The sequence below is a fragment of the Colias eurytheme genome, chromosome 22, assembly GCF_061535395.1.
Source record: "Colias eurytheme isolate Ceu_HAF_F1 chromosome 22, ilColEury1 Martin Lab GWU primary, whole genome shotgun sequence".
Classification (NCBI taxonomy): Eukaryota; Metazoa; Arthropoda; class Insecta; order Lepidoptera; family Pieridae; genus Colias; species Colias eurytheme.
In genome coordinates this window covers 2,131,013-2,158,885 of record NC_143001.1, presented here as the reverse complement: position 1 = coordinate 2,158,885, position 27,873 = coordinate 2,131,013, and the positions used below count along the sequence as shown (strand labels likewise).

The 27,873-nt window shown below is 33.2% G+C and overlaps 1 protein-coding gene across 2 annotated transcripts; it reads left to right on the top strand.

Annotated features, from left to right (window-relative positions):
* The first annotated feature begins 15 nt into the window (after positions 1-15).
* Positions 16-27,873, top strand: LOC149898564 (ferric reductase 1). 2 transcript variants are annotated; one of them, XM_090114979.1, is made up of 13 exons: positions 16-293; positions 18,378-18,481; positions 19,644-19,826; positions 20,632-20,804; positions 21,219-21,372; positions 21,717-22,191; positions 22,724-22,895; positions 24,363-24,420; positions 24,759-24,912; positions 25,275-25,367; positions 25,996-26,108; positions 26,553-26,660; positions 27,544-27,873. In XM_090114979.1, the coding sequence occupies exons 2-13, from the start codon at positions 18,386-18,388 to the stop codon at positions 27,670-27,672; spliced, it is 1,908 nt and encodes a 635-aa protein (XP_089971105.1). In that variant the 5' UTR covers positions 16-293; positions 18,378-18,385; the 3' UTR covers positions 27,673-27,873. The 2 variants fall into 2 exon arrangements, with proteins under 2 accessions (XP_089971105.1, XP_089971106.1); XM_090114980.1 differs by having other exon boundaries at positions 18,372-18,481.

The following is a 27,873-nucleotide window of genomic DNA, read 5'->3' as shown; positions in this document are numbered from 1 at the left end:
CCAGGCTCCAGCCAGTTTGCGTTCGTTTAGAGAGTAAAGAGGTTGTGTTACGGATTTGTTTCGAATATTTCGAAACTTTAAAAACTTTTTACGTAGTGACGGGATATTAACATATTGAGTGAGAATAATACATAATTATCTGCAATATACGTACAAATAAGTAGTATTTTGTTTTGTTTAAGAACATAAGAACCACCTGTAATACATTCGTTAACATTCCTCGGGTGTTACCTCGTGAAAAGTGTGTGAGAAATTGTTTGGAAACTTTTTTATATAACTGGATAATTTATTCTGTAAGTAATGTTCAGTTTACTTTTATAAATAACTGTAATAAATGCTTACTTTTTAAAACCAATTAACGACATTTGAAAAGTAGGACGGATGTTTGATTTCCGATTTCGAACATGTTTAAATTTATTTTTAATAAAAAATACCTTTGAAACTTCATCCTGTTAGATTAATTATTATTATTAGTCACGTTATTTTTGTGGTATAATGGAAAAAATGAATGAAATGTGGAAATGTATGATTTTATACCTAACGTAGGTACCTATTGAGTTACTACAATAGGTAGGTCTAGATTCAATATGTACAGGATATTTAAATACCTAACGACCTAGGTATATTTAATATTTGGCATTTTATATTATATGTATTGCATTAATATGCAAAAAATCCTACTGTAACTGTGAGGTTCAATCTCAGCGCTTATTGCGTGTCTTCGAGGCATTTACAATTAATAGGAATGCCACACCTAATACGAAACACAATTTTAACAAAATTTTAACGTTAGAAAAAGATTTTAACATTTAAAGGAATCCGATATTAGCATTTAGCATACTATAATAACAACTGTATAAACGTTTGTAACCTCACGCGTTTACCGCTCAACTAATATTGATGAATTTTCATTTTTAATATAAGTGGTTATATTACATGTATACTGTATGGATGTGGTACATAACAGGTAGGTAGTATTTTTTCAATCTCATTAAACTTGCAAGGAAAATAGAAAATTAAATTATATGAGCGAAGTCTATAGTAATATCACAGAATACCTACATAATATTAGCTAAACGCTAGTAATATGGTAATAGGTACCTAGTTCAACTTGTATCTTGATAAGACCCTCATGGAACCTTATAGATAATAACATAATTGTAAAACAAGCGATTTATTCAACCGAACAATATACGATGTCATTGACACGTCTGTGCTCTGACAGCGTGACGAAAGCCTTCTGTCAAGTTGTTGTGACCAATTTGCAAGCACCCGTCGCAAAGGCCGTAACTTTTGTTTTTCGCAGTTTAATGTTAATCCGAAAATCACGCATAGATTCATTCCCATTTCTGTTTCTTAGAAACAGAAAACATTTTCTATTTCTCATAGCTAATTACTAGTAAAAATAAATGGAAAATTTATACTTGAATGTTTAGCTCAACATTGGAAGAAAATTGCAATCGAATTCTTTCACGCTATAATAATGAACATAACAAATATATGAAGCTAGAGTCAAACGTATTTAGTTATTTACTATGTATATATTTAACTATTTAGTAGTTAATCAGTGGTCAAACTAGAGCTATTTGGAGGAAAGAACTAGCGATATTCTGTTAGTCCAAAGAAACTGGTTTACCAAAGGCAAACTTTTGGGTAAACAAACATAATCTACTGCTATAATGTCCTGCGTCATCCTATCCTATGAATATCATTGTACATCGTAGGCACTTAGAACGTTGCATACCTTTATTGTGTATTGAATCCTGGGTAATATTAAATTGACGAAATCAATTTGATACGTAGGTAGATTTATATAAAGTTGAATGTAATGTGTCTTTTCACACAAAAGCTACTGCACCAATTCGCTTGAAATTTTCTGTTTATGGCCTGAACATGTATTTACATAATATAAACTATAAAGTTGTTATTTATCAAAGATATAATAAAGTCATTTAAAATCTTATCTAGAACACGTTATTACAAATTGCGTACCTATCTATGAACGCAAACTCTACCAAAAAGTAGAGAATTACCGAAAAGCATACTTACTTACCTACAAATAAATTACCATACAAAAAATACTAAACTAAAAACACAACAAACTTTTGTATTACTCACGCTATGGCCATGAAAGTTGAGACAAGCGTTCACCGTGGGACCAGCGTCAAGGATGTAGGTAGGAAACCGAGTTAGTGTTCAAATTATTCGTGTTTATGGTTACCATTTAACGCACCATAATTGTGATTTTAATATATTATGTACTGTAGCGATGTAAATAAACACGTAAAACAAATTATTTTATTTTTATACTGCTTTTTCGTTTAGGTAACTATAGGTATTTTTTTAAGAAAATATAAATGGGCCATTAACTAGTATGTCGTGAAGAGTCACAAATAACATATTTTATGAGAGAGAACATCAGATAGACCCTGATACTTAAAAAAAAGCTTTAAATTACATGCAAAAATCTAAATCGCTTAGCGGAAAAATACTCGGTCGTTGTTTTTGTTTTTTGTAAGCATAATGCATATTATGGTAAGTGTCATTAATCATTATCTTGTTACTAGCTGTGCCCCGTGGTTTTACCCGCAGTGCTCCGCTCCTGTTGGTCTTAGCGTGATGATAGCCTTCCTCGATAAATGGGCTATCTAACACCGAAAGAATTTTTCAAATCGTACAGTAGATCCCGAGATTAGCGCGTTCAAACAAACAAACTTCAGCTTTATAATATTAGACATTAGTATAGATAGATGAAAAGAAAATTGTTTCCCTTGATTGATAGGAGTAGAAATAGTAGAGTAGGTATCTACATACTGTCCAATGCCCATAACATTGTAACTTTTAAAATTTAAATAAACATATTTACTTACTTTTTATAATAATTTACTTACTATTATGTATAGTATTACATTATCTGTGCTATTATGACAATTAAATTCTATTTCTTATTTAACTCTGAACATGCAGAAAAACCAGAATCTATCACAAAGGCCTGTTGGCTGTAAGGTCAGTACTCAGTCCTAAAAAATGTGACCTCGAACGATCATAGCTTTTTATTGCTTACGGCCTTAAGACCAGTTATTCCGTGACTTGTGTTATATCTTGCGGCTTGATCGAGTGTTCAATTTCCTTAGAATCTGAATATTTAATAGAAAGAAATTGCGGCGAAAAGAAAAATAATCAAATGTCGTAACATAACGTAACTTTTTTGAGACAATTAATCCAGATTCCAGAGTATAGCTAATCCAGCATTCTGCTATGCTAAAAAATATGTTGAATTACTAATTGTATCTATGACTGTCCGATTTTAAGTGACACTATTACAAGTACTTAACAATTAAAAATTTGATATGTTAATAAAAACAAATGCTTACTTAATTATGTATTTAATTAACCTCACTAAATGCGCACCTTGAAAACAAAATAATTAAGAAATTTATTAAAATATTTGCACTTCCCAAACATGACTGACCCTAATTAACTCATAATTATTGCATTTCATTTTTCCGGTAGAAAAACCACCACTGCTCCAATCGGTGAAGGTAATGTGCTATAAAAATTTGACAATTATTTCACGTTAGCTTTTTTTTTCTTGTTAATAGACTGAGAAATTTAGTTGACACTCCCGAACGGGAATCTCTTACATATTTAGTAAAAGACTACAAGACGGATTTCACTTCCGATACCGTTTACTGGTTTGTTTATAAAAGTAGGTTTACCATATGTTTCCTATATGTAATTGATATCAATAAATTTAAATCCGAGGTCATTAGCCTGACGAGGAAGATTCTTGTCTTGGGAAGTCCCGTGGGGATTTCCTTCTCAAATAGAACTCTTAACTCACTCTATTTTGCGTGCTTGTGTGTTTATTATATTAACTAGATTGGAAAAATATTTTATGAACGTTTATCAAATTTGTGATGCAAGAAAATTCTTACAATACGTTTTTCGACATATTTATTCGTTCATTTTAGGTTAACCTGTAGGTACATAGCATATTAAAACAATTCTACCATATGTACATTTCATCTATACACACATATATATATATATATATATATATATATATATATACAAATTAAAAATGAATCCCTATTTCCCTTGGTCACGGCATCATGCGTAAACGGGTGGACCGATTTCGATAATTCTTTTTTTATTATATTCCTTGAAGTACGAGGATGGTTCTTATGGAGAAAAAACGGGAATATGTACCACGGGCGAAGCCGGGGCGGACCGCTAATAGATTAAATGAAACGAATAAGAGCTTATTTGTCTATAAAAGGCCGGCAAAGCACCTGTAACACTCCTAGTGTTACAAGTGTTTATGGGCGGTGGTGACCACTTAACATCAGGTTGCCCATCTGCTCCTTTGCTTGCTCTGACATAAAAAAAAAAAAAAAAAAAAAAATACTAAACATAACGCTTGCTTAAGAACCGGTACAGTGACGTCACAGGGCCCTGGCCGAGATTGTCACTTACCTAATAGATCAGAATTGACCTTACGAGTACGTGGATTAAAATAATAAATGTAGTTTAAGAAACTAAAACGCTGTAAGATAAATTCATGAAATTGTTCTTTGTCACCGATCCTGAATATGTTTACATTGTTTGAATTAAATCTGTCCGTTTAAAATGGGTCAAAATCGAGTTTGAAGGAGATTTTACACAAATAATACATTATACAGTTCATATACAGGTTTTGTATGTCGACAATCGAAAAGGAGTCTACTAGGTTTTTAGCTTTCATCTTAGTGTTCATTTTGTTATAAACTCTCAATGGCTAAATAGATTTTGATTACTTCGACCTCAAAACCGTTCTATCTTTTGTTAAAATAAAAAATAAATTATTAATGAATATTCAATGCAGTGGATATTTATTTATTTATTTATTTATTAGGTCTAATATATATATATATGCAGTAGTTAGTAGATGCCTTTTTACATTTTTAGAATGTAAATATTATAATATATTATATGGATGTGAGACAATTTATAAGAGAATAAGATATTATAATAAACAATAAAACAAATTCTCACGTTTTTATAATGGTTAATAAGATTAACAAGATGCCATAATATTGTGCAATGTTTACGTTCTTTAGAAGACCTTTACAAACGCATCTGCCATTGTCAAAACTATCTATGAATTTAGTAAATGGAATAATTTCCTATGCATTTTGTGTATACTATAGCACAGAATACTTAATAGTAGCTAACGCTAGACTATAGATAGGTACTAATTGATTCGGCAAACGTTGTTCTGCCAGAAAACCCTATTTCAAAGTAATTACCGCCTATTCTTAAACCTATTCTACATAGTAATAATTCGAAAAATTCGTCTATCTATCTATCTATGAATGAAAACTTAAATTTCAACCTTTACCATTATTTCCCTACAAATACCTACCTATCACTTAGTTTACTATCCACATACATAATACAAAAATGTTTTTATTTACCAGTAGATAGTAAGTGCAATACCTTATATGTAACAATGGACTGACAATTACCTATATATAATAGAGCTATAGCATTCAATGAGGTTGAATAAAAATATATATATAGGTATTAAAACCTATTACGTTTTATGCAGTTTTAAACCGTATATTAATACCTAATAATTATTAGTAACGCAATAACTAAAGTTTAAATTTAAAATTATACGCTAAGGAAATGAGACGCGTGGGAAAGATATCAACGCGTTCCGCTTCTCATGACGTAATAAGTTATTGGAATTAAATATTATTCTGTTAGCCGTAGATAATATAGTATGACGAATGTAACATTGAGTTATAGCATACTCATAATAAAAATAGGAAAACATACTTCAAATAACATATAAAAATAGGAAAAACACACTTCAAATTAGTAAAATGATTGCTTTGTCACCGATTCTTGATAGTGCTACAAAGTTTGAATGAAATCTGTCCGTTTAAAGTGGGTCAAAAATGTAAATCGAATCAAAGGAGTCGGTTACACAGTACACTTACATACAAACATACAGAAAAAGCGTATTCATAAAATAGGAAAGCGTGATTGTGCCTATATCCGTTTGTATAGAAAGTAGGTAATTATAGATTGGCATTTGAATCAAAAGATTGCTTTGAATATTTTTAGTAACGAAAGCTTATGTTATCCGAAAGCCATATTTTTATATACCTCGTACTAATTTGTAATGTTTATTGTTGTGTGTTTGTGCGTGTTGAAATAAATGCTTTCTTTCTTTCTATATTTCTAAGTAATTTTATTTAAAATAATATAATTCATAATTATTATCAATCAATAACGTGACGACAGCAAGGAGCAATTATGATACTTTTGCACGCCTCATAAGCGAAGCGTTGAGGTGGGTACTACTGTCACTTCGCGCAAAACATCTGATTTTTCAAACTTAAAATGTCTTTATGTATCATACATTGCACTTGTAAGATAATACATACACACACATATTAAGAAAAAACACTATTTTTAACGTTCATGATATTTTTGATGTCATTTTTGTTATTTAAACTAGTTAAAAAACAGTTTAAAAAAGTTCTGTCTTGGACGTCCGTGTGTCTGTATGTGCGGATCCTTTTTCTTGTTAACACGATAGTGATAGCGACCGAAATACTTTACTACTCGAGTCTTTTTTTTTCTCTTACGCTTGAGTATGCTCAGGAATAGAACCCTTTCATTTTTCAGGGTCTGATTCGATGTGGTTTAATTGTTATTAAATAAACAAAAATAATAATTAATAAATATTTATTAAAAAAAAAATTATGAGGCGTGCACTTTTGGATTTTCCAAATTATTTAATTTTCAATAGATAGAGAAAAGTTGAAGAAAAGACTTCTAAAAATAAAAATTATGTTTTCTTTTACCAAAGAAATAAGGAGCCATATTATGTCACTCGTCAAATAATTCAGAACTACAGCAGCAGGTTATTTACTTGTGAACACATAGAAAGGCTTTCCTTTCTCTACAATTTAAGAAGTAGTTGAAAGTAATGAGTGAATTTAAGTAATACACACATACAATATATAAATCGATATATGTAGGTATGTGGATGTAAATTAAAAAAAATTTAAAAATATAGGTTAATTAAAATTTCATTTATCGAATGCAAAAATTGTATTTAACTTAAGTCGAACTGATTTCAGGTTAAAATGAAACTTCAATATTTGCTGCTTAAACTAAACGTAGAATAACTTGAATCGAACTTAACAAATAGGTAACACAAGGTATGTAGGTCAGCGTCCACAAGTATTTCTAATTTAGCTTAGAATTTTCTAGACAGGTTTTCAGTTGTAACTAGATTATTGGATGGCTTATAAATAAATAATAAAGTATATACTTTTTATAACGAGTTTTAGAAACTTACTTAATTGCATAATTTTCTACAATCCATAAAAATATAAAAAACTGTAATTTTCTTACAATGACATATATAAATCTGTATGAAATTTTGCACACCGATAATGCGGGTATAATGCGTGTAAAGCCGCGGGATCCAGCTAGAAAAATATAGAGTAAAATAAATAGAAGCCATGTGTTCTGCATTGGGAACGATAAGAGCTGATTAAAACAAATTAAACAGGTTAATCGTTCTGAAGCTACAACCAAACTATTCCGTAATCCGTAACCTAGCAACCACACAACAATCGTTATTTTCTTATAGTTTCTTGACCCTTGCCCCAAGACACGAAGGGTGTGAATAATTTAACTCCCCATAAAATTGCCGATAACCTACATTTACACAATTAAAGAATTAATTGTGTTTCTTGGCCTAGTTTAGTAGTAAATAAATTTATTGGAGGTTCTAAATTACCATTAAAATTGGACTTAAAAAAGACGTTATGAAACTTCGGCGTTATATACGATATCAAATATTATTTTCACAAAACATGCTCATGTGTGAAATGAAAGGCTTTTAGTGAGTTTTAAAATGCGATTAATAAAACTATTCGGACGTTTCGAACTGACGGGGTTTCGAGCAAATTGTCTTTATATAATTACTGAACGATTTTCCTTATGATATTCGCTTTCTTTTTAAGTTATAGGTAATTATTTAAAAATGATCTTCACAATTATTATTAAATATATATATAGAAAAACACAATCGAACTAAATAGTTAATTAAATTAAAATTGAAGTCTGTGTTTTTACCTATAATAGTTAATGCTTAATAGCTCTTTATTGATAAATTATAATGATATAGAAGATAAAATATAATTTGAATAAACAGTGATCTGATTTCAATACTAATCTAGTTCTAACTTCTAAGCTATTCTCAAGAGGCAAGGTCAAAATCTAGTTAGCCTTATTTCAAGGAATTTCCATCACGAATCGTATCAAGAATGCTTTTTATATTAAAGATTTATAATAATTATGTTTACAATTTACAAAACCAATGACCTTACATAGACCAGTAATGTGTAAAAAACTTTTAGCAAATTTGTGCATTACCTAAGTATATCATTAAGTGGTACCTATTACAAGGAAAAGTAAAACATATCCTGTTTAAAATTTCCTGTCATTTATTTCCTTCCCAAAATAACTTAGAATAAATTCATTTGAATTAAAAATTTCCTAAGTAAAAATGAATAACTAAGTACTTAATATACCTAATTATAAACCCATAAATTATTGAAACGCATTAACAGTTGTATTTTCCTGTTTACGTTTTTTTAAATGTTATTTTATAGCCTTTGCGATAATAATGCTATTTTTTCCCGTTGATTTTTCAGTGATTTTGTTTCACACATTTATATTTTTAATTGCCTATATTAGTGGGCAAAAGGTGGGTAAATCAAGGCTTTTAAAGCAAAACTGCTTTTATAATATGTATTGCGTTGTAGGCGTAAACAAAATTTATGATACCTATTTTTTGTGCTAAATGTTTGTATACCTAGTAAATATATTTTTGATTCTTTATTAGTTATAAGGCTGAAATACAGTGAGTTCGATCAGTAAGTAGCTTAGTTTTCAGCTCAATCGACATACCTACTATTCTAGCTTTTAAATAAGTTTATTCTTCAATAAACACAAGATTATTTTAAATACGTAACTTGTCTCACAATATACCTACCGCGATTCAGAATTCCTTGTTGTTTTCCGCAATCCTTGAACTTGGAAAGTACATACAATCAAGTGAACGTTATTAGCGAATTCTTATGTTAGTAGATTATAGAACGAGTTTATTAATACGTGTTTGTGTTGCTGATAAAGGCGTATTACTTTTTTGAAATACATATATAATTTACGGGATTTTTTAATACCGTTGTAGATATGATATATACCTAGGATGATGATAGATATGTATTCATACATGCCTAAGAATGCAATTGGCTTAATTTTTTTTTGTAGGATCGTTAAGGTAAGGTACTGTATCGTTTTAGACTATCAGTTACCTATATAGGTATCTTTTTATACTTCCGTATTTTATTTATTTATTTATTTATTCATCTTTGACTAACAGTACAAAACATACCAACACGCACAAAGATAACAATTATTACAAAGTTTGACTTAAAAATAAGGTACAATTAGAGACAAACGATACAATATTAACATTAAACAGGTCCACTTCAGATTTAGCACGTAAGAATTTATTCAACAAATTGAGTGCATGATGGGTGGGTGCACTCCAAGCGGCTCGCGTCCGGAGCAGGCTCTCCGCGAACAGCGGCCGCGAGCGCCACTGCACGGAGCAGCTCGGTGCCCACACACCACAGGCCCCCAGTGCCACGGGATTGTCAATTTTGTTATTTAAAAGCAGATAATAATGAACCATAAGCGCGCGCTCGCGTCGTAGCTCCAGTGTATCCATTCCAACCATCCCCGTAACGTACAAGGATGGATATAAGGGCGCTTGTGCACTACAAGGAATTTTACTGTCCGGCATTCCGATTTTTTACGGTCCGGTTTGGCATGAAAAATCCGATGAATTGGCTTGTGCACCTGTCCGTCTTTACTCGGATCAGTGCGGTACAGTTCAAGGAAGTTTGGCGGTAGAATGCTATCATATTTTTTTGCATTTTACAAGAAACGAGTAAAAAATATAGAAGATGAAATATTATATTACTTCGTAAGATATATTATTCTATAAAAAGTAAAGTTCCGTAAGAGATTTAAAATGCGTGTTTCACTTATTTATTTTAATCGGTGACGAGGAGCTAAAGCTATTCCCACTTGAACTTTAACTTACCAACACTTACTTAGATAATAATTATTGGTCAATGTATATAAAATAACAATACCGACTTCTCAAATCTCATTGCCATCCAGAAGAAAGTAAAACAAGAGCTTGCTTTTAATTGGCATATGCAGTAAAAACAGTAAAATCCAAGCAAGTGGGCATTCGAAAACAATTATACCTACAGCGACTCGTAGACACAAAAAACCATCCGGAATAGGGAAAAGTAAAATGTCGGACAGTAAAATTACGTATAGTGCACAAGCTAGTATATAGATTAATGGCGTGCCATACCGGACCGTAAAAAATCGGAATGCCGGACCGTAAAATTCCTTGTAGTGGACAAACGCCCTAAGTAGGGATAATATCCATACATCTTGCGGAAAAGGCATCTTGAGAATTTGCGTTGGATTTTCTCTATCATTAACGTGTAAATTTTTTCATGTGGGCTCCACACGATAGCGTTATATTCGAGCTTACTACGTACAAATGCATAATAAAGGCTAATGATAACAGTTTTGTCATTAAAACGAGCAGTCTGCCTAAAAATAAATCCAAGGGCTTTATATGCATTCTGGCAAAGATCAATTATGTGGTCATTAAAACTTAAGGTACGATCGAATAATACGCCTAAATCACGTATCGAATTCTCTCTAGCTACAATCTTATCCGAAACTTTATAGCCATAAAGATGTGGGGATTTACTCCTAGTAAAATTCATTACTTTACATTTTGCCTCATTAAGATCTAAACGGTTGATTTTACTCCATTCACAGACGCTATTTATATCGTTTTGTAATGCCTGACAATCCTCAATACTTCCTATAGCCAAGTATAATTTGAGATCGTCGGCAAACATAAGACACTGGGAAGAACTAATAACATCTGGAAGATCGTTGATCATTACCAAAAATTGAGTAGGGCCGAGGGTACTGCCTTGACTGATACCAGAATTTATTGCATATGGATCTGAACGGTAACTACCAAGTTGTACAAATTGAAAACGATCCCGGAGGTAGTCTGCAAAATATTTTACCAGCCTGGGAGTGAAACCAATCATAGAAAATTTACGCAAAAGGACGTCATTATCTACGCGATCGAACGCTTTTTTAAAGTCGAAATAACTGACATCGATTTGTTTTTTCCGATCTAAGTTTTTAGAAGCGTAGTCGACGAAATTTATTAAATTTGTTGATGTTGATCTACGGGCACGAAAACCGTGCTGACAATCCGATAATCGAGAACTTATTTGTTGTGAGACGTGATTATCTTATATATAAAAATGAATCGCAAAATATGTTGGTAAGCGCATAACTCGAGAACGGCTGAACCGATTTCGATACTTCTTTTTTTATTATATTCCTTGAAGTACGAGGATGGTTCTTATGTAGAGAAAACGTAATCATGTACCACGGGCGAAGCCGGGGTGGACCGCTAGTTTAAAATAATTTCAAGTAGCTTAGCAAAAGTAGATAGCACCGCGATAGGTCTATAGTTCTCAATGCTCACTTTGGAGCCACTCTTTGGAACTGGTGTAACACGCGAAGTTTTCCATACGGTAGGATACGTATCTGTTTGGAGTGACAAATTAAATATATAGTGAAGAGGTTCAATAAAAATTGATATACAGTCTTTAATAATGAACGGAGGTATATTATCCGGACCTGCTGCCGAATGCGGTTTAAGGCGCCGAGTTGCAAGCTTTATATCAGATTTTGAAATGTAATCAATAGAAATACGTGATGATGCAACGCCGGATACAAGAGCAGCCTCCTTATAATCAAGTTTTGGTTTTTCATTTAAAAATACTGATTGAAAATATTTAGCGAATGCATTTGCGGCGTCAATACCACTTACTTTAACACCATCATAGTCGTATTCAACACGCAACCTACTAGATGACCGCTGCTCCTTTACAAATGCCCAGAATTTCTTGGGATCATCTTTAATATTGGCTTCAATTTTTTTTATATGGTTCTGATAAGCCTGATTGATAAGTATTTTTACTTTACTTCTATAGTATTTAAACATTTCAAAGTTATACTGTAGACCAAACTGCTTATATTTTTTTAAATTAAAATATTTAATTTTTATATTATTTACAACTTCCGTAGTTAACCACGTCGGATAAGTATATCGTGAACTATTCATAGAATGTCTCTTTTTAGGGACGCATTTATCGAAACAGTCAAATAATTGTGTGTAAAATCTATCTACGGCACTATTTACACTAGTAGACGAATAAACATCATCCCAACGCAATGTTTGAATGCACGCATATAATTCATTATAATCTGCTTTACGGAAATTCCATTCATTTAATTTACTACCAGACCGTACACATGAATCGTTTATATTATAAGTCCTTAAATATGCTAATTTCACCAACAAAGACGGATGATAACTGTCAATGGGGACAAGTGGTGGTGTGTCACTACTTACCTGTAATTCACTGCTACTGGCATTACTTAATACAAGGTCAAGAATTCCACCCATCTTATTCGTAATAGTATTATACTGATGCAACTTACTGAAGGAAATCATATTATTATATTTATAAATAACATTTTTTGATGCTGAATTTAAGTTAAAATCGCCAAATATTACAATTTTATATGATGAGAAACGTGTACTTAATTCTTCTAATATTTTAAAAATATTATAATATATGTCATCCTTAGAACAAGGTGGTATATACAACACACATAACACTATTTTAATGCCATTGCGTTTTACCGAGGCTACTGTAATTTCGAGACAATCGGTAAAACTACTTATGTAATTTTTAACACAAATATTTTTTATATCATAACAATTTCTAATAGCTAACAATACACCACCCCAACCTGAATCATTACACCGATCTTTACGCAATACAACATAATCGTTAGGAAACAACTCTGAGTCACACACACTACTATTTAAAAATGTTTCAGTTAAAGCATAAACGTCATATTGTTCACATAATATAGAATTCTTACATACATCTAATTTTGTACGCAAACCTCGCACGTTTTGATAAAACATACAGATATTTTTTAATTTAGGGGTTTTGTGTCGTTTTACGGTTGCGAAATCCACTACGCCATGGCTTAATGTGCACATCCTCCGCCCAATGAATAGGCGACATATAAGTGTCCAAGTTTTTTGTGGGGACTGTCAACTTAAAGGATGCATAGTCACCACGCGAATTCAATTGTTCCACCAAACATTTATCATTAGGGCAAATACATAACAAATGTTTTATAATTTGTTCGACTGTAGTACCTTTTTTTAAATAATAGATATGCAAGTAACTTTTACGTTCGGACGCCTCCAATGACGTCGAACCGGGCGCGGCCGTACCACGAGCTACATTTCTCGCCTCACGTCGAACACGACGCCGCGGCCTCACGTCGACCCATTCAGTTGTAGCCCCGACTCCGTTACGGTCGTCCGAAGCATCGGCATCCACGAACGCGTCTTGCGAGTTCTGCGTGACTTGCGTAGCACACGTAGTAGGGGTGATCTCGCCGTCAGTGCCGCTCGGTGGGGACGGAGATGCGAGCGGCAATGTCTTCTTCCCTGCTCGCACTTTGGGCTTCGCGACGTTGATGGTCGTAAGCGCACGAAGACGAGCATCTCGAAGTGGCCGCAGCTTAGAGTTACCCTCTTCATCATCACACTTTTTATTTGGTGAACTCAAATGTACCGTCGGATCTCGCATTTCTTTACTTTCAACAAATTCTTTTATAATCGAATTCTGTTCTAGAATAAGCGTTTCTAGTGAAGTTACTTTATCTTGCAGATGTAACACAGTCTTATTCAACTCACGAATAACATTTTCCAAAGTTTTGAACGACATATTCACAGATTTTATTTTTTAACGTAACAGCTGAGCGAATGCGTTTAACCCTTGCAAGCGCGCGGGGCAACTCGGATTGCGCTACGGAAAATATGAAAGTTTTTTAGCATCTTTTATGGAAGATATTGAAAAATATGTCAATAACTATAATATTGATCGGTATATTCTAGATAAACCTAGAAACATAAGACCATACTTATTTTATAATCAGTGTGGTTTGTTTATGGAAAATAATAATGGTTCCGACAAATAAATAAATCTCCAGCTATCTCTGTCCGACTTTTATTCTAATTTACCAGCGTTATAATAATATACCGACAAAAAAATTCAAAGCATACCGAATAAAATACCTAAATTTTGCTGACACCTATGAACACAATCAAATTACATTTCTACTTAAAAATATATTAAACTTCGAATAACAAAACTAAACTTCTGAATAAAATACTGAACCTCCGACGAGATTACTGGGTTACTGACAACAGAGGTCATGTCAATATAATCATTCTTTTACGAATTTTATGAGTTATTTAATTTTCTAGTGTTGGTTACCAAATATATTTTTTAACTCTCAACATTGATGAAAATACCGAAACTGGTCGGACCGCGCGATCGGCTCCGTCGACGCGCAAAAAAAAAATCAAGTTTAGGTTAGGTTAGCCGTTAGGTTAGGTTAGGTTAGGTTAGGTTTCTTAAAAAAAAACTACACAGAAATAGGAGCCCCGCGAAGCGGGGCTCCGTCGACGCGCAGAAAAAAATCAAGTTTAGGTTAGGTTAGCCGTTAGGTTAGGTTAGGTTAGGTTTCTTAAAAAAAAAACTACACAGAAATAGGAGCCCCGCGAAGCGGGGCTCCGTCGACGCGCAAAAAAAAATCAAGTTTAGGTTAGGTTAGCCGTTAGGTTAGGTTATGTTAGGTAAGGTTTCTTAAATTTTCATGAATTAGAATTCATGATTATAGTAAGTACATTTTTGTATTTTTAATAACTTTCTGGACAAGCGCCAACAATAGAAATTTAAGTATGTATAACATTGTAGTAAAAATAGCACAGAGTTTATGAAAAATTAAATGTAATTGATGAATTTCTAGTTGGCAAGTAAAGGTAATAATTACAAAGCATTGTTATCAGTAGAACATAATTTTATATGGTAAAAAAGTATTACAGCAATTAACAGTCATAAGATTTTTTCTAAGATTTAAGTATATCATTCGGTCGTTTCGTCATTTTTAGTCGGACAGAAGTAGTCGGAGATTTAGTATTTCGGGCAGTAAATATTATATTTTTAGTAAGGACATTTTTAAATTTATTATCGGAGCTTTTATTACTACCCTTTGTTTATCGTTCTTCTTTCTTATGAATCGTATAAATAGGCACCTTATTAACTTGTATGAAACAATACTGACCGGTAGTATAAAACAGCAGTTCCATGGGAATTCACGAATTCAACCGCACATTGACCTCCATTTGTATCGGAATTACCGCCTTACTTCCGCAACACAAGGTTGACAATGCCGTTAATATCAATTAAGTAATCATAACTTGTATTATTTATGAATGAAAGTGAACTGGTTTTGAAATAATTACGGAATGTATTTTGAAATATGTTTGTGGCGATCTAATTTCGGAATCGCAATTGATATATGTTTGATATTATAAAATTAAAATACTTATGTTATACTCACTTTCCGCCCGCTTGCTTTGTCTAAAACCTAATAAATGGTATACTAGGTAATCTATCACTCTATCTATTAAAAAAAACGCACCAAATTCCGTTGTGTAGTTTTAAAGATATAAGCATTATGCATACATACAGACAGACGCGGCAAGCGACTTTGCTTTATACTATGTAGTATGCATAATCATGCAGGAAACTTCCATAGAACATTGAAAAGCCCGAACTAAATTATCTCATACCTACCAAACCTACACAAAGAATATTAAAATGTAGGATGTAGAGGCCCTTGAGGAAAACATTGACATTATTTTATTACTAAGAATTAGGTACTATACCTACCACATAACAATTATCTTTATTATATTCAATCGAATATGATTGACTATTAACAAATATACTAGACTAGAATTATCTACAAGTGAAAACATTTAAAGAAAGCTTACATTTAGGTATTCTATGCAGTAGATTAATAATAACGTGACATGGAATTATTAGAAAAACATCAATCTAATTACTTGACTGCTTAACATCGTCAGCCAATTTTATAAATACTGGTTTCATCGTGTTTAAAGCACTTATAAATGTAAAAATTAAGTGCTCTACATATTTATAAAATCCGTTAAAAACTCTCTCACGCGCGTATTCTTTCTAACTTCCGAATTTTTATTGATAAAAAGTTAAAAACACCTTAAACACGAGTGACTAATGTTTTAAAAATAATGCCACTTTGTAAGAATGCATCGATGTATGTTTGTGACTCTATCACGCGAAAGCTACTAAATTAATTTTATTATACCTGGCAGTGATATAGCTGCTATACAAATACCCACCAGAATATCACAAAAGCTACAGATATACTTACTTTTGTTAGTCCTAGAGAAACTGATTATAATTTTACAACTCTATACATTATATACTCTAAACAATTCTATACAGAATTAAATCCATAACGACGATTTATAAAAACATGTCACTATAAAACAAAAATAGTCCCGTGCTGATAACAACACAATATAATCTACATACATTAACATAAAAACTATATTAAATGTTAATTTTAAAATGAATTTTATATTCTAAAACAGTCTAATGTTCTGTATAAAAATAAACACGAATTGTAAAAATTCCTGCACATTTAGTCATTGCGTGGTAATACAAAATTAGGGCATAAATATAACTACTTTGATTTCATAATTTATATGAATCCTGTTTGTTATCTGTCTATATTCTATTCTTTTCTATACTTATTACTTACTTAATATTATAAAGCTGAAGAGTTTGTTTGTTTGAACGCGCTAATCTCAGGAACTACTAGTCCGATTTGAAAAATTCTTTCAGTATTAGATAGCCCATTTATCGAGGAAGGCTATAGGCTATATATTATCACGCCAAGACCAACAGGATCAGAGTCACGCGGGTGAAACCGCGGCACGCAGCTAGTATAAAATAAATTCACATTTGGATGAATTACTTACGCTAAAACTACTTAACAAAGTTGAAACTTTAGTGCTATGTTTGTACCAACATTTAGCATATTATGTTCACATAAAGTATAATTTTTGGAGATATAAATTAGCTTTTGCACGTTATTATGTCTGTGATTAAATCTTTGGGACACAGTTAGTACAAAAATGAATAAAAAATAGTATAAGACGTAGTATATTATAATTAGTCTGTGGTATAAGTGTAACAAAAAAACACAACACTAATAATGTAATAAACCTCTATGTATGTGTTTATTTGCTTATTAATCCAGTGATATAGTCATAACTGATACAGCTAATTTTAACGTCTTATCTTTTAAAGCATTTATGAAACAGACTGCGGTGTTAATTGCCAGCAATATTTCTAAAATTTTTAGTTGTAAATTTAGAAAAGAAAATTTCTTATTTTAGCACATATACGAGAAATATTAAATAGAAAAAATAAATACGCATACTTTCATTTTTACATATTATATTTTTATGAAAATAATGCATTTTGGTGTGCTTGAAAAATGTATGTACTTAATGAATGCCTTCATTATAATAATAATAATTAATAACGACCTATCTGACCTCTGCTCACTGTATTTAAAGATATAAAAACATGATAAAATGCAAACATTGGTGAATAATTACCTTACGTAGACACATACCTATTTATGTATGCATATGTATTTAAATAGTTATTACCAACTACACAAACACACGCAATTCACTTCTAAAATGTATTCAAAAGTAAAAACTTATGTTACTTATGTTATAAAGCTGAAGAATTTTTTTGTTTGGTTGAACTCTCTAATCTCAGGAACTACAGGCCCGATTTGAAAAATTGTAAACAATTTAGATAGACCATATATCGAGAAAGTCTTATGAGCTATAACATATCATCACGCTAAGACCAAGAACAGAGCAATGCGGGTAACACCGCAGAGGACAGCGAGTTTATATTATACTAGCTGCTCCGCGCGGTTTCACCCCCGTGGCTCCAATCCTGTTGGTCGTAGCATGATGATACACAGTGATGATATATAGCCTATGGCCTTCCTCGATAAATGAGCTATCTAACACCGAAATAATTTTTCAAATCGGACCAGTAGTTCCCGAGATTAGCGCGTTCAAACAAACAAACTCTTCAGCTTTATAATATTAGTTAGTATAGATTATCTAAAATTAATAAGGTATATTCTTTCAATTTCAGATACAAAAATGTTGCCAAGGAAAAGAAACTGCAATATAATCATCCTCACAGTATTATGTCTAGTCAGATCTTCATTTCAACATGGCTCAGGAGCGCCTCCTGGGGTAAGAAAGTTATATTATTAATATTATATATGTATTGGTTTGTATAGATAGGGGGATAGAGAAAAAACTTAAAGATGAATATTTGTATGGGGTTTTATTTTGACTGGATAACGTAAAATGTAAGTGTAAAGGTAGTAGTTAAAGACATTCAGAGTAATTAATACACTATCTTATGTACCTTTGTAGATTGTAGGTACTTGATGATATGTTAAATGTTGATACTGGTATTAAATTTAACAAGTTCTTCGCTTTACCTAATAAATAAAGATACACATACAATTAAACTTTCATTTCAAACTGTCAATTTAGATTAATATGTTAGCTTCAAAAGCAAACGTCTTATTACACAATCTTTAATAAACCTGGTTTGAGCCCCTGGTTTAGCACAGAGGTTTAAACTTGTCATTATCCATTGTCCTTCTCCGTGGTCTACCTAATGCTCAAATATGTTTGGTAATAAGACTTTTACTTAGAGCATGGTTGTAATACGTTTTAGACCCGGTTTTTAGTTAGACTGTGTTTTGTTATAAACCGAGTCCGAGTTTAAAAAAAATAGGTGATGTAATAATAATTATGAACGTGATTAATTACTCATATGTCATCAATTAATTAAATTCTTGTAATTAAGATGTCAGAATGTGGTTTAGCGTGCATATTATTTCAAATATCGTAATCCGTTGAATCATTCAATTAAATAATAGATTTAAACTTGATAATAAAGGAAACTTAACTGAATGATTTATGCATTTCCTTCGATTGTTCTTTTTAAAACAATAAATGGTTAGATCTATGATTACCTCATTGCAATAAGGAATATAAACACACCTATTGTATAGATAGTGGAATGTGGGTGTGATTTTGCAATACAGTTATTAAAATATTTCATGGTCTGTTATTATATTTCCATAATAATTAAGTCTATTCACATTATTTATACTTATTCAAACTGTGTGTCATTATATTTAAGGCTTCAAGTTAATTTTATATACGTAGTAGGTATACGTATTTAATGCCATTTTTTCAAAATCCTTTTATTACATTTAATAACTTACTTATCACCATAATATACGTATGTATTAATGTTATACATTCCCTTTATCATACAAATCTTCGAATCTTATTAAAGAAAATACTAAATTAAAATTAAATGATCATATTCCAGGCCTGTATCGACCAAATGCCACGCCACAGTGGTATACTACCACAATCTTCAGTGCCGCCCTACGCTATAATGACGTCAGCATCACAAGTGAGGCAGGGGGACAGTCTAAATGTGACTATTGGTAGCCCTTTTGGAGCCCCCCTACCGATTGGGGGCTTTATCGTTCAGGCGAGAGCTATTCAGGTAAAGATTATTTCTTTATAGACTTATATCACAGTATTACAATATCTATACTTATATGTTGTATAAATTTATGCATAATTAATTAATAATTAAATCTAAAAAATCTTGTTTAAAATGTTTACTATTAAGATATAATCTTGGTAACGGGGTGTAGGTTTATTTGTTTCATAGTAATTAAAAGTAGTTATTTTACTTAAAATCCATTAAAGTAGTAAAATTCATAACATTTAGGTACTGACAACAGTATAAGTTAATACATTATTTTTATAACAAAGTAGCCAAATAATTAACTGTAAAACCAAAAAGCACCTCAGCAAGTTTCATAACACAGCATAGCTAATTTCGCGTTAAAAATCTTCAATTGTTTATTTAATATTTCTAACAAGCTGAAAACCATCGTGTCACACGCTACAAAGCGTGCGAAAAATGCACATATCATTACCAATAGAAAAACATACTACTTTATTAAATAACGTTCAAATTCAAATATTTTAATTCATGGGAACAATTCAGATGTTAGATAAACATAAGTCCAGACATATCCTGCCTGTCAAGGCATATGAAATTACAAATATATATACACTTGTGATCCGCGGTTTCACCCGCATTACTCCGCTCCTGTTGGTCTTAACGTGATGATATATAGCCTATAGCCTTCCTCGATCAATGGGCTATATAATACCGAAAGAATTTTTAAATTGGACCAGTAGGTTCCTGAGATTAGCGCGTTCAAACAAACTCTTCAGCTTTATAATATTAGTAGAGATGAAAATAATTAAAATACACAATACTGAATTATTTCCAGAACCCAGAGCAAATTGTGGGTAAATTCACATCTGTACCAGATCAAACAACCACACAGATTATTAACTGTCGTGGGGATAATGACACAGTCACACACTCGACGCCGGAAGACAAACCGCCTTTGACGTTTGTGTGGCAAGCGCCTAAGGATTTCTTGGGAGGCGTTGAGTTTAAGTAAGTTTTTTTTGTTATTTTAGTGGATATATAGTTTTATTGCACAGAATAATGCTTTGAGTGATTATTAAGATAGCTAATTATTTAAAAATGAATGAAAAGATTATGACTGTAACTAGTTGCTTAAAAACTTGATAAGATTTATTTCGAACGGGACAAACATAATTTTTATCTATTTTATGTTTATTCAAAAGTGTGTTTATATATGTATATATTTAAATAAATAAATGTCTGACTTTCAAACGTTGACTGTAACTACTTATTTACCATAGATAAAGGTCGAAAAATCGATTTCATACGCAGGAACAAGCAATAACGTTTGTACCAAAATACCATATACCTCTTTTGTATGCTAATAAGTAATAACAAATCAATTAGTATGATAAATCATCAAATAAATAATTATAATTCCAGAGCAACAGTCGCGCAAGGCTACGCAACATTCTGGCGCAATGTGGGATCCCCACTCGTAGAAGTGGTGACCCCAGACACGGATCTATCCCCACCGACCACTCAAAGCACTACACCTAGGAACACACCACCTCCCCCTGTTATTATGGAGTCTAAGGTAAAATTGGTTGAACATTATTATTAGTACAATATCTGTTTTTTAATCTATGACAATACTTTTTAAACGGATGAAGTTAGGCGTGAGGTAATTATAATTGATGACTGATGCAATTTTAGCTTGTAGATTGTTAAATTGTTGTTGTTTTGTTGTCTTTTATTTCTTGTTTACAGATTGGTTTAGTATAATAAAAAGAAAGTATAATAATTCTAACCTACATTTTAATTAAATATTAGTCACTTGTGCAATTATGCTTATAACTCTGATTTCTCATGTTTAATACAGAAGTTATTTACTCACCATTTTGTACCAATAATAATAATGTATTTCATATTATTTTGCAGCCAAAGACAACCCCACCACCTCTAGACGTAATATACCAAGGATGCGCGGACACAAAACTATGTTTCGGTGTCCCCCAAAATTGCATTCAAACTGGCAACTGTAAAGCCATTCTAGCCATTTTCGTAGCTGGCGACACTTATACATTCGAAATACAAGGCACAGATAATCCAAAATATGTCGCCGCTGGTTTAAGCACAGATAATAAAATGGGCGATGACAGCGCTATGGAATGTGTCAGAAATGACAATGGACGAATTAATTTATTCACTTCCTGGACATATCCTAAAGAGGAGCCATATGTGAAAAGATCAGATTCGCCTCAAGAAATTGTGCAATTGTTGGAATCTTCAACGATAGATGGGAAATTGTATTGTAAGTTTAGAAGAGATGTGGTGTCCATAGTGAAGGGACAAACGTTCGATCTAGCGAAGGATACGTATAATTTAATGGTGCTAGCTGGCAGTTCTATGAAAGGTATGTACATAAATATGTGTACCAAAAGTGGGATTTAATTTATTTTCTCTATAAAAGATTCTATTTTAATATTACACAAAGCGTAGGCGGGAAAACGACTTGTAACATTAATTGTACAGATAATTTATCGAAGTCTAGTATTGCCATAGCTAAATAATATGTAAGTGTAATAGTTTTAAATTATAACATTTATAATAATTATTTTTCTTAATAGTAATATCTCAATTTAATTGTTATTTATAAACGCTACCTAATTATCTAAAAATTCCAAAAAATATGTGAGCCGTCACGGGATGCCTGGCAAATGTGAAACATCGACGTCGAGTTCCCGTTCCCGTGGGATTTCCGCGATAAAACCTATCCTATGTCCTTTCTCGGGTATCAAAATATCTCTCTACCAAATTTCATGCAAATTGGTACAGTAGTTAAGGCGTGATTAACAGACAGACAGACAGAGTTACTTTCGAATTTATAATATTAGTATCCAGGATATATTAATTACTATTTTAATTAGGTACTATTTATATTGCAGACAGTGATCGCGTAGGTTTCCACAACTTAGCATACGAAGCAACAGGCGCCCCGCTCGCACTCGCTACGGTCGGCACAGCGGCGCCGGCTTCCAAACTATTGTTGAAATTACACGGTGCTTTCATGATTTTGGCCTGGCTGGGTTCTGCTTCGTTGGGGATTATTGTTGCCAGGTTGGTTAATGCGTGAACAAAAAAAATAGTAAAAAAAATCATTCTCCACTTTCGATTTTTATAGGAATATATAAAAAAAATATGGAAGAAAAATCAATATTCTTCCAATTTTTAATTTTTAACTATTAATTTGAAAATCCCTTTTTTTTTTTTTTTTTTTTTTTCAAGTGGGGAAATCTTGCCTAAGATACCCACGGCTCCCGGGGAAGGAGCCGTGGGTTATGTCGGATTCCTACCGACTAAAACCCCACCGTGTACCAACGCGCTGCTTTAGACGGGATGCGGGTACACATTCGCAATCTTCCGCATGTCCCGCCCAGCAGTTGCCCGTTTCCAGGCCCTCCGCTACTTGCCCGTTTCCAGGCCCTCCACCAAATGCCCACCCCGGGGCGGCGCAAGCTGTACACGAGCTCACGCCACCCGCTCGCCGATGATGGATTGTTCCCCGTTCCATCATCGGCGTTCCCCAAACCCTCGACCCTAGCACCGACCGGCCGAAGGGCGCGCGCCGAAAGGCCCTCTGAAACGTGATTCACGCGTCGAAGGACCCTCCGGCGCACTTTTATAGAGGTTTCCCTCGCAGCCCCCACCTCACACCAGAGGTGGCGGCCCTCGGTCCGGCCCCACGGACCGGATTACGAGTTGGCAGACGGCTGTCGCAGGACAGCCGCCGCCCTACTCCCACCTACAGGAGTCACCGCGTGTCACAAAAGTGACGCGTCGGGATCCCGCCCCCTGTTTTGTTGGTAGTTAGACTACCAACAAAAAACAACGCGCGCGGCCTCTGGCCGCCATCCACCGCCGCAAAGCGCAGCCCCCTGCCAGTCGGTCGGAACGAGACCCAAACGAGCCCCGATCGACCTTCCAACCCCATTTTGCCCAGCCAAATTGCCAGGCCGCGACCACTAGCCGCCATACCTCGCCGTACCACAACGGCACCTGAGCCAATCCTGGCCCCCCGGAGGATCCTAGCCAGCTAGCCAGCCATCCAGCCAGCCAGCCAGCCAGCCGGACAACCAGCCGGTGACAGCATGCCAGCCAGCCGCCGCGGCTCAAAGCAGCCAGCCAGCCAACCGGTGGGGCAGCCGGTTTCAGCCAGCCTGCCAGCCGGCCCCCTAGCCAGCCAGCGAGGCAGCCGGTGTGACCAGCCGGTTCCAGCCAGCCCGGCCAGCCGGCCTTCAAGCCAGCCAGCCAGCTACATGGATCCCTGGCCGTCGAACCAATCATGTCGTCAGACGACAGACCGGCCTTTCAGCCCCTCCGCGTCCAATTAGCTTCACTCAGAGTACACGAGTGCACTCCAAGCTACTGAGCCCCCCCGGCCACGACAAGGCTTGGAACTGATGGGGGGGAATTTGAAAATCCCTAGGTTAAATGATTTATTAAATTAAATCGATCTTCTAAAATCTAAAGTGAATATAATTGATATTGAATAAATAATAAAAAGTGTAATGTGTAATTTTACAGATATTTCCGAAAGACATGGGTCGGCAAGACACTTGGTGGAAAGGACATCTGGTTTGCTGTAAGTTTATTAATTTTTTTCAGATTTAATTTTAAATGATTCGTATGTATATCAACCGGAATATACGTAACAATAGAAATAGTGTTCATAAATGTTTAAACAAAGTACTATAAGTAACTAGTATTAAAGAGTCAAATTTAAACATTTAGAAATTTAACGGCTTACTGATAAAGTCACTGATATCCTATTCATCATTTTTTTTAATAAAAAAAAATCTATTTTTAATTTTAATTGAGAGGTAAGCTAAACAGAAAATATCCAGAACTTTGGATACTAGTTATAATTACATAAGTAGGTCCTAAAATATTTTTATATTAATTAATATGTTTCCCTTCCAGTACCACAGAATACTCATGGTACTAACATGGGTGCTCACAGTCGCTGGGTTCATTCTCATAGTCATTGAAGTCGGTACTATTGCAACCACGGGTGACAATCCGCACGCTATAACTGGGCTTATTACCGTTATATTGTGCTTTTTGCAACCTATTGGTGAGTTATTTGCTATTTGTTTTAACGTTTAATTAATAAAACATAAAAAATAGGTAAAAATACAAATAGTCACAAAGCTAGATGGACGCTATTACAGATCTAATTTTTACATTGAATATTTATTTAATATGTTTTAGTACATAATATGTCTTTTTCGTTTTTCGATGTTTACGCTGAGCAAAAAAGGTGTGGTAATTATTTTTTTTTATCAAATCGACGCGAGTTCTTACTAGAATTTTTAAAATAGGTACTTAGTATTTAATAACAATATGGTTTACTAGTTACATCTCATTATAAAACAAATTTGTGAAAATTATTAAAATATGTGTGAAAATACATAATTTATATACTAAATATTTCAGGTGCATACTTCAGACCGCACCCGGGCACCAGCAAGCGGTCATATTTTAACTGGGGACATTGGTTCCTTGGTAATGCAGCTCATATCTTGGGAAGTAAGTAATATTTAATTCTCTAAGTAAATTATATTCAAAACTAGCTTTCCACCCGCAGCTTCGCCCGCGCAGTCAAAGAAAAACCCGCAGAGTTCCCGTTCCCGTGGGATTTCCGAGATAAAACCTATCCCATTTCCCGGGATAAAAAGTAGCCTATGTACTTTCTCGGGTATCAAAATATCTCTATACCAAATTTCATGCAAATTGGTTCAGTAGTTAAGGCGTGATTGAGTAACAGACAGAGTTACTTTCGCATTTATAATATTAGTATGGATGTCGTTATTAGTCACGATGATATTAGTTTCCATCGAATTCGTTCGTATGCTCTTCTTTTTTAACAAAATATCGTTCAAAATATTGTGTGCTATATGTGTGCTAAATTTCACTGTAATCGGTTCAGTAGTATTTGCGTGAAAGAGTAACAAACACACACACACATCCTCACAAACTTTCGCATTTATAATATTAGTAGGATAGGATGTGGTATGTACATTTTTGTATATATTTTCTCAGAATAATATGTCGTAATCCGATAATATGAAGAAAGAAACATAATATTTACAGATTTTTTGACATAACGTTTAATAAAATAATGATATTTTCACATAAAAAAAAACACTTTTTCCAGTTGCAACGATATTTTTCGCTGTCAATCTACAAAAGGCGGAATTACCTTCATGGAGTATTTTTGTGATGGCAGCATTTGTGGTGTTCCATGTTGTTATGCATGTCGTATTATCGGTAAGATTTATAAATTACTATAACATAACTAATTGACTATAAAGATAATCAATTCATGGCTATTAAAATAAACAACATACGTTGAATATCTTTACTATTTAGGTCATCCCAAAAAAATGATTTAAGTATAAGACAATTTACCACAGTTTTAAACTAATTAGTACGTACATAAAGTCTTGCGTAAGAGGGTGTATAAACATTTTTTGCCATTCCGCAATTTCATGATATAAATAAATATGTACCTACCTTAATATTAGAAACAAACTTATACCAGGTTTAAAAACTCATCTCCATATAGACAAAAAAATATACTGTGTTAAAAAGAAAACTTATATCAGCATACAAACCCAAACATTAATGTGCAAAAAACTACAAACATGTTAAAAAGCTAACAGGTAGTAAAATACGATTAAAATAACCACTTTACCAAAAATTTCCTTACAGCTAACAGTATGCGTGTCAGAAGGCCGCATATCAAACGGACGCGTGAACGCATTCCCTATGAAGGATATGCTCGGACCAAGACATGCCGCGGAAAGTGGGGATGCGCCGGTAAATTATATATTAATTATGTGCATGAAATTACTCTATTGGAAAATTGTGTATGTGCATGTCTTTATATCAAAGAACAAAATAAAAATAACGCATGGCAAAGAAAAAACTAACACGGTTTGGCGCCTTCGTCTATGCATGTCTTTATTCTTAAAAATTAAAAGAAAAAATTCATCATAGTACTTATGTTTTTTTTTTGTTTTATAAACTTCATGATACTTACTAACATTGTGACGAATCAATAAAAAATAATCAATGAAATCTCTATATCTAACAAAATATTGTAATATTGGATTAATTATTGCACGCCTCATAAGCGAAGCGTTGAGGTGGGTACTACTGTCACTTCGCGCAAAAAATCTGATTTTTCAAACTTAAAATGTCTTTATGTATCATACATTGCACTTGTAAGATAATACATACACACACATATTAAGAAAAAACACTATTTTTAACGTTCATGATATTTTTGATGTCATTTTTGTTATTTAAACTAGTTAAAAAACAGTTTAAAAAAGTTCTGTCTTGGACGTCCGTGTGTCTGTATGTGCGGATCCTTTTTCTTGTTAACACGATAGCGACCGAAATACTTTACTAATCGAGTCTTTTTTTTTCTCTTACGCTTGAGTATGTTCAGGAATAGAACCCTTTCATTTTTCAGGGTCTGATTCGATGTGGTTTAATTGTTATTAAATAAACAAAAATAATAATTAATAAATATTTATTAAAAAAAAATTATGAGGCGTGCACTTTTGGATTTTCCAAATTATTTAGGTTTACGCTTGGTCTCAATTAATAAAATAACAAAAACCATACCTATCATATACCTACTTAAAAATACATTTGAATCCATCCATTTATGATTTTTTTCTTCTATTTTCAGTTCTCCGGCTTCAGAAAGCACCTCCTTGGAGTTTACGCGCCAATAATCCTGCTGTTCGCGATTGCAATGATCTGTTTAGTTGCTCTTGCGCCAATTACCGACACTTATAGCAATATGATGGGATCTTAAATATATTTAATTTAATATTAATGCGACGAACAAAAATTTATATAATAAAAAAATACAACATGACGTACTATAAAAAACGACCCCCATTAGTCTATAAAATCGTTATCAAAAAATGTCCGAGCGCCATTTTATAAAACATTTAATGAAATTTACACCTTATTTCGTGGCAGTAATGTTCAAAGTCTATTGTATCAGCCATTG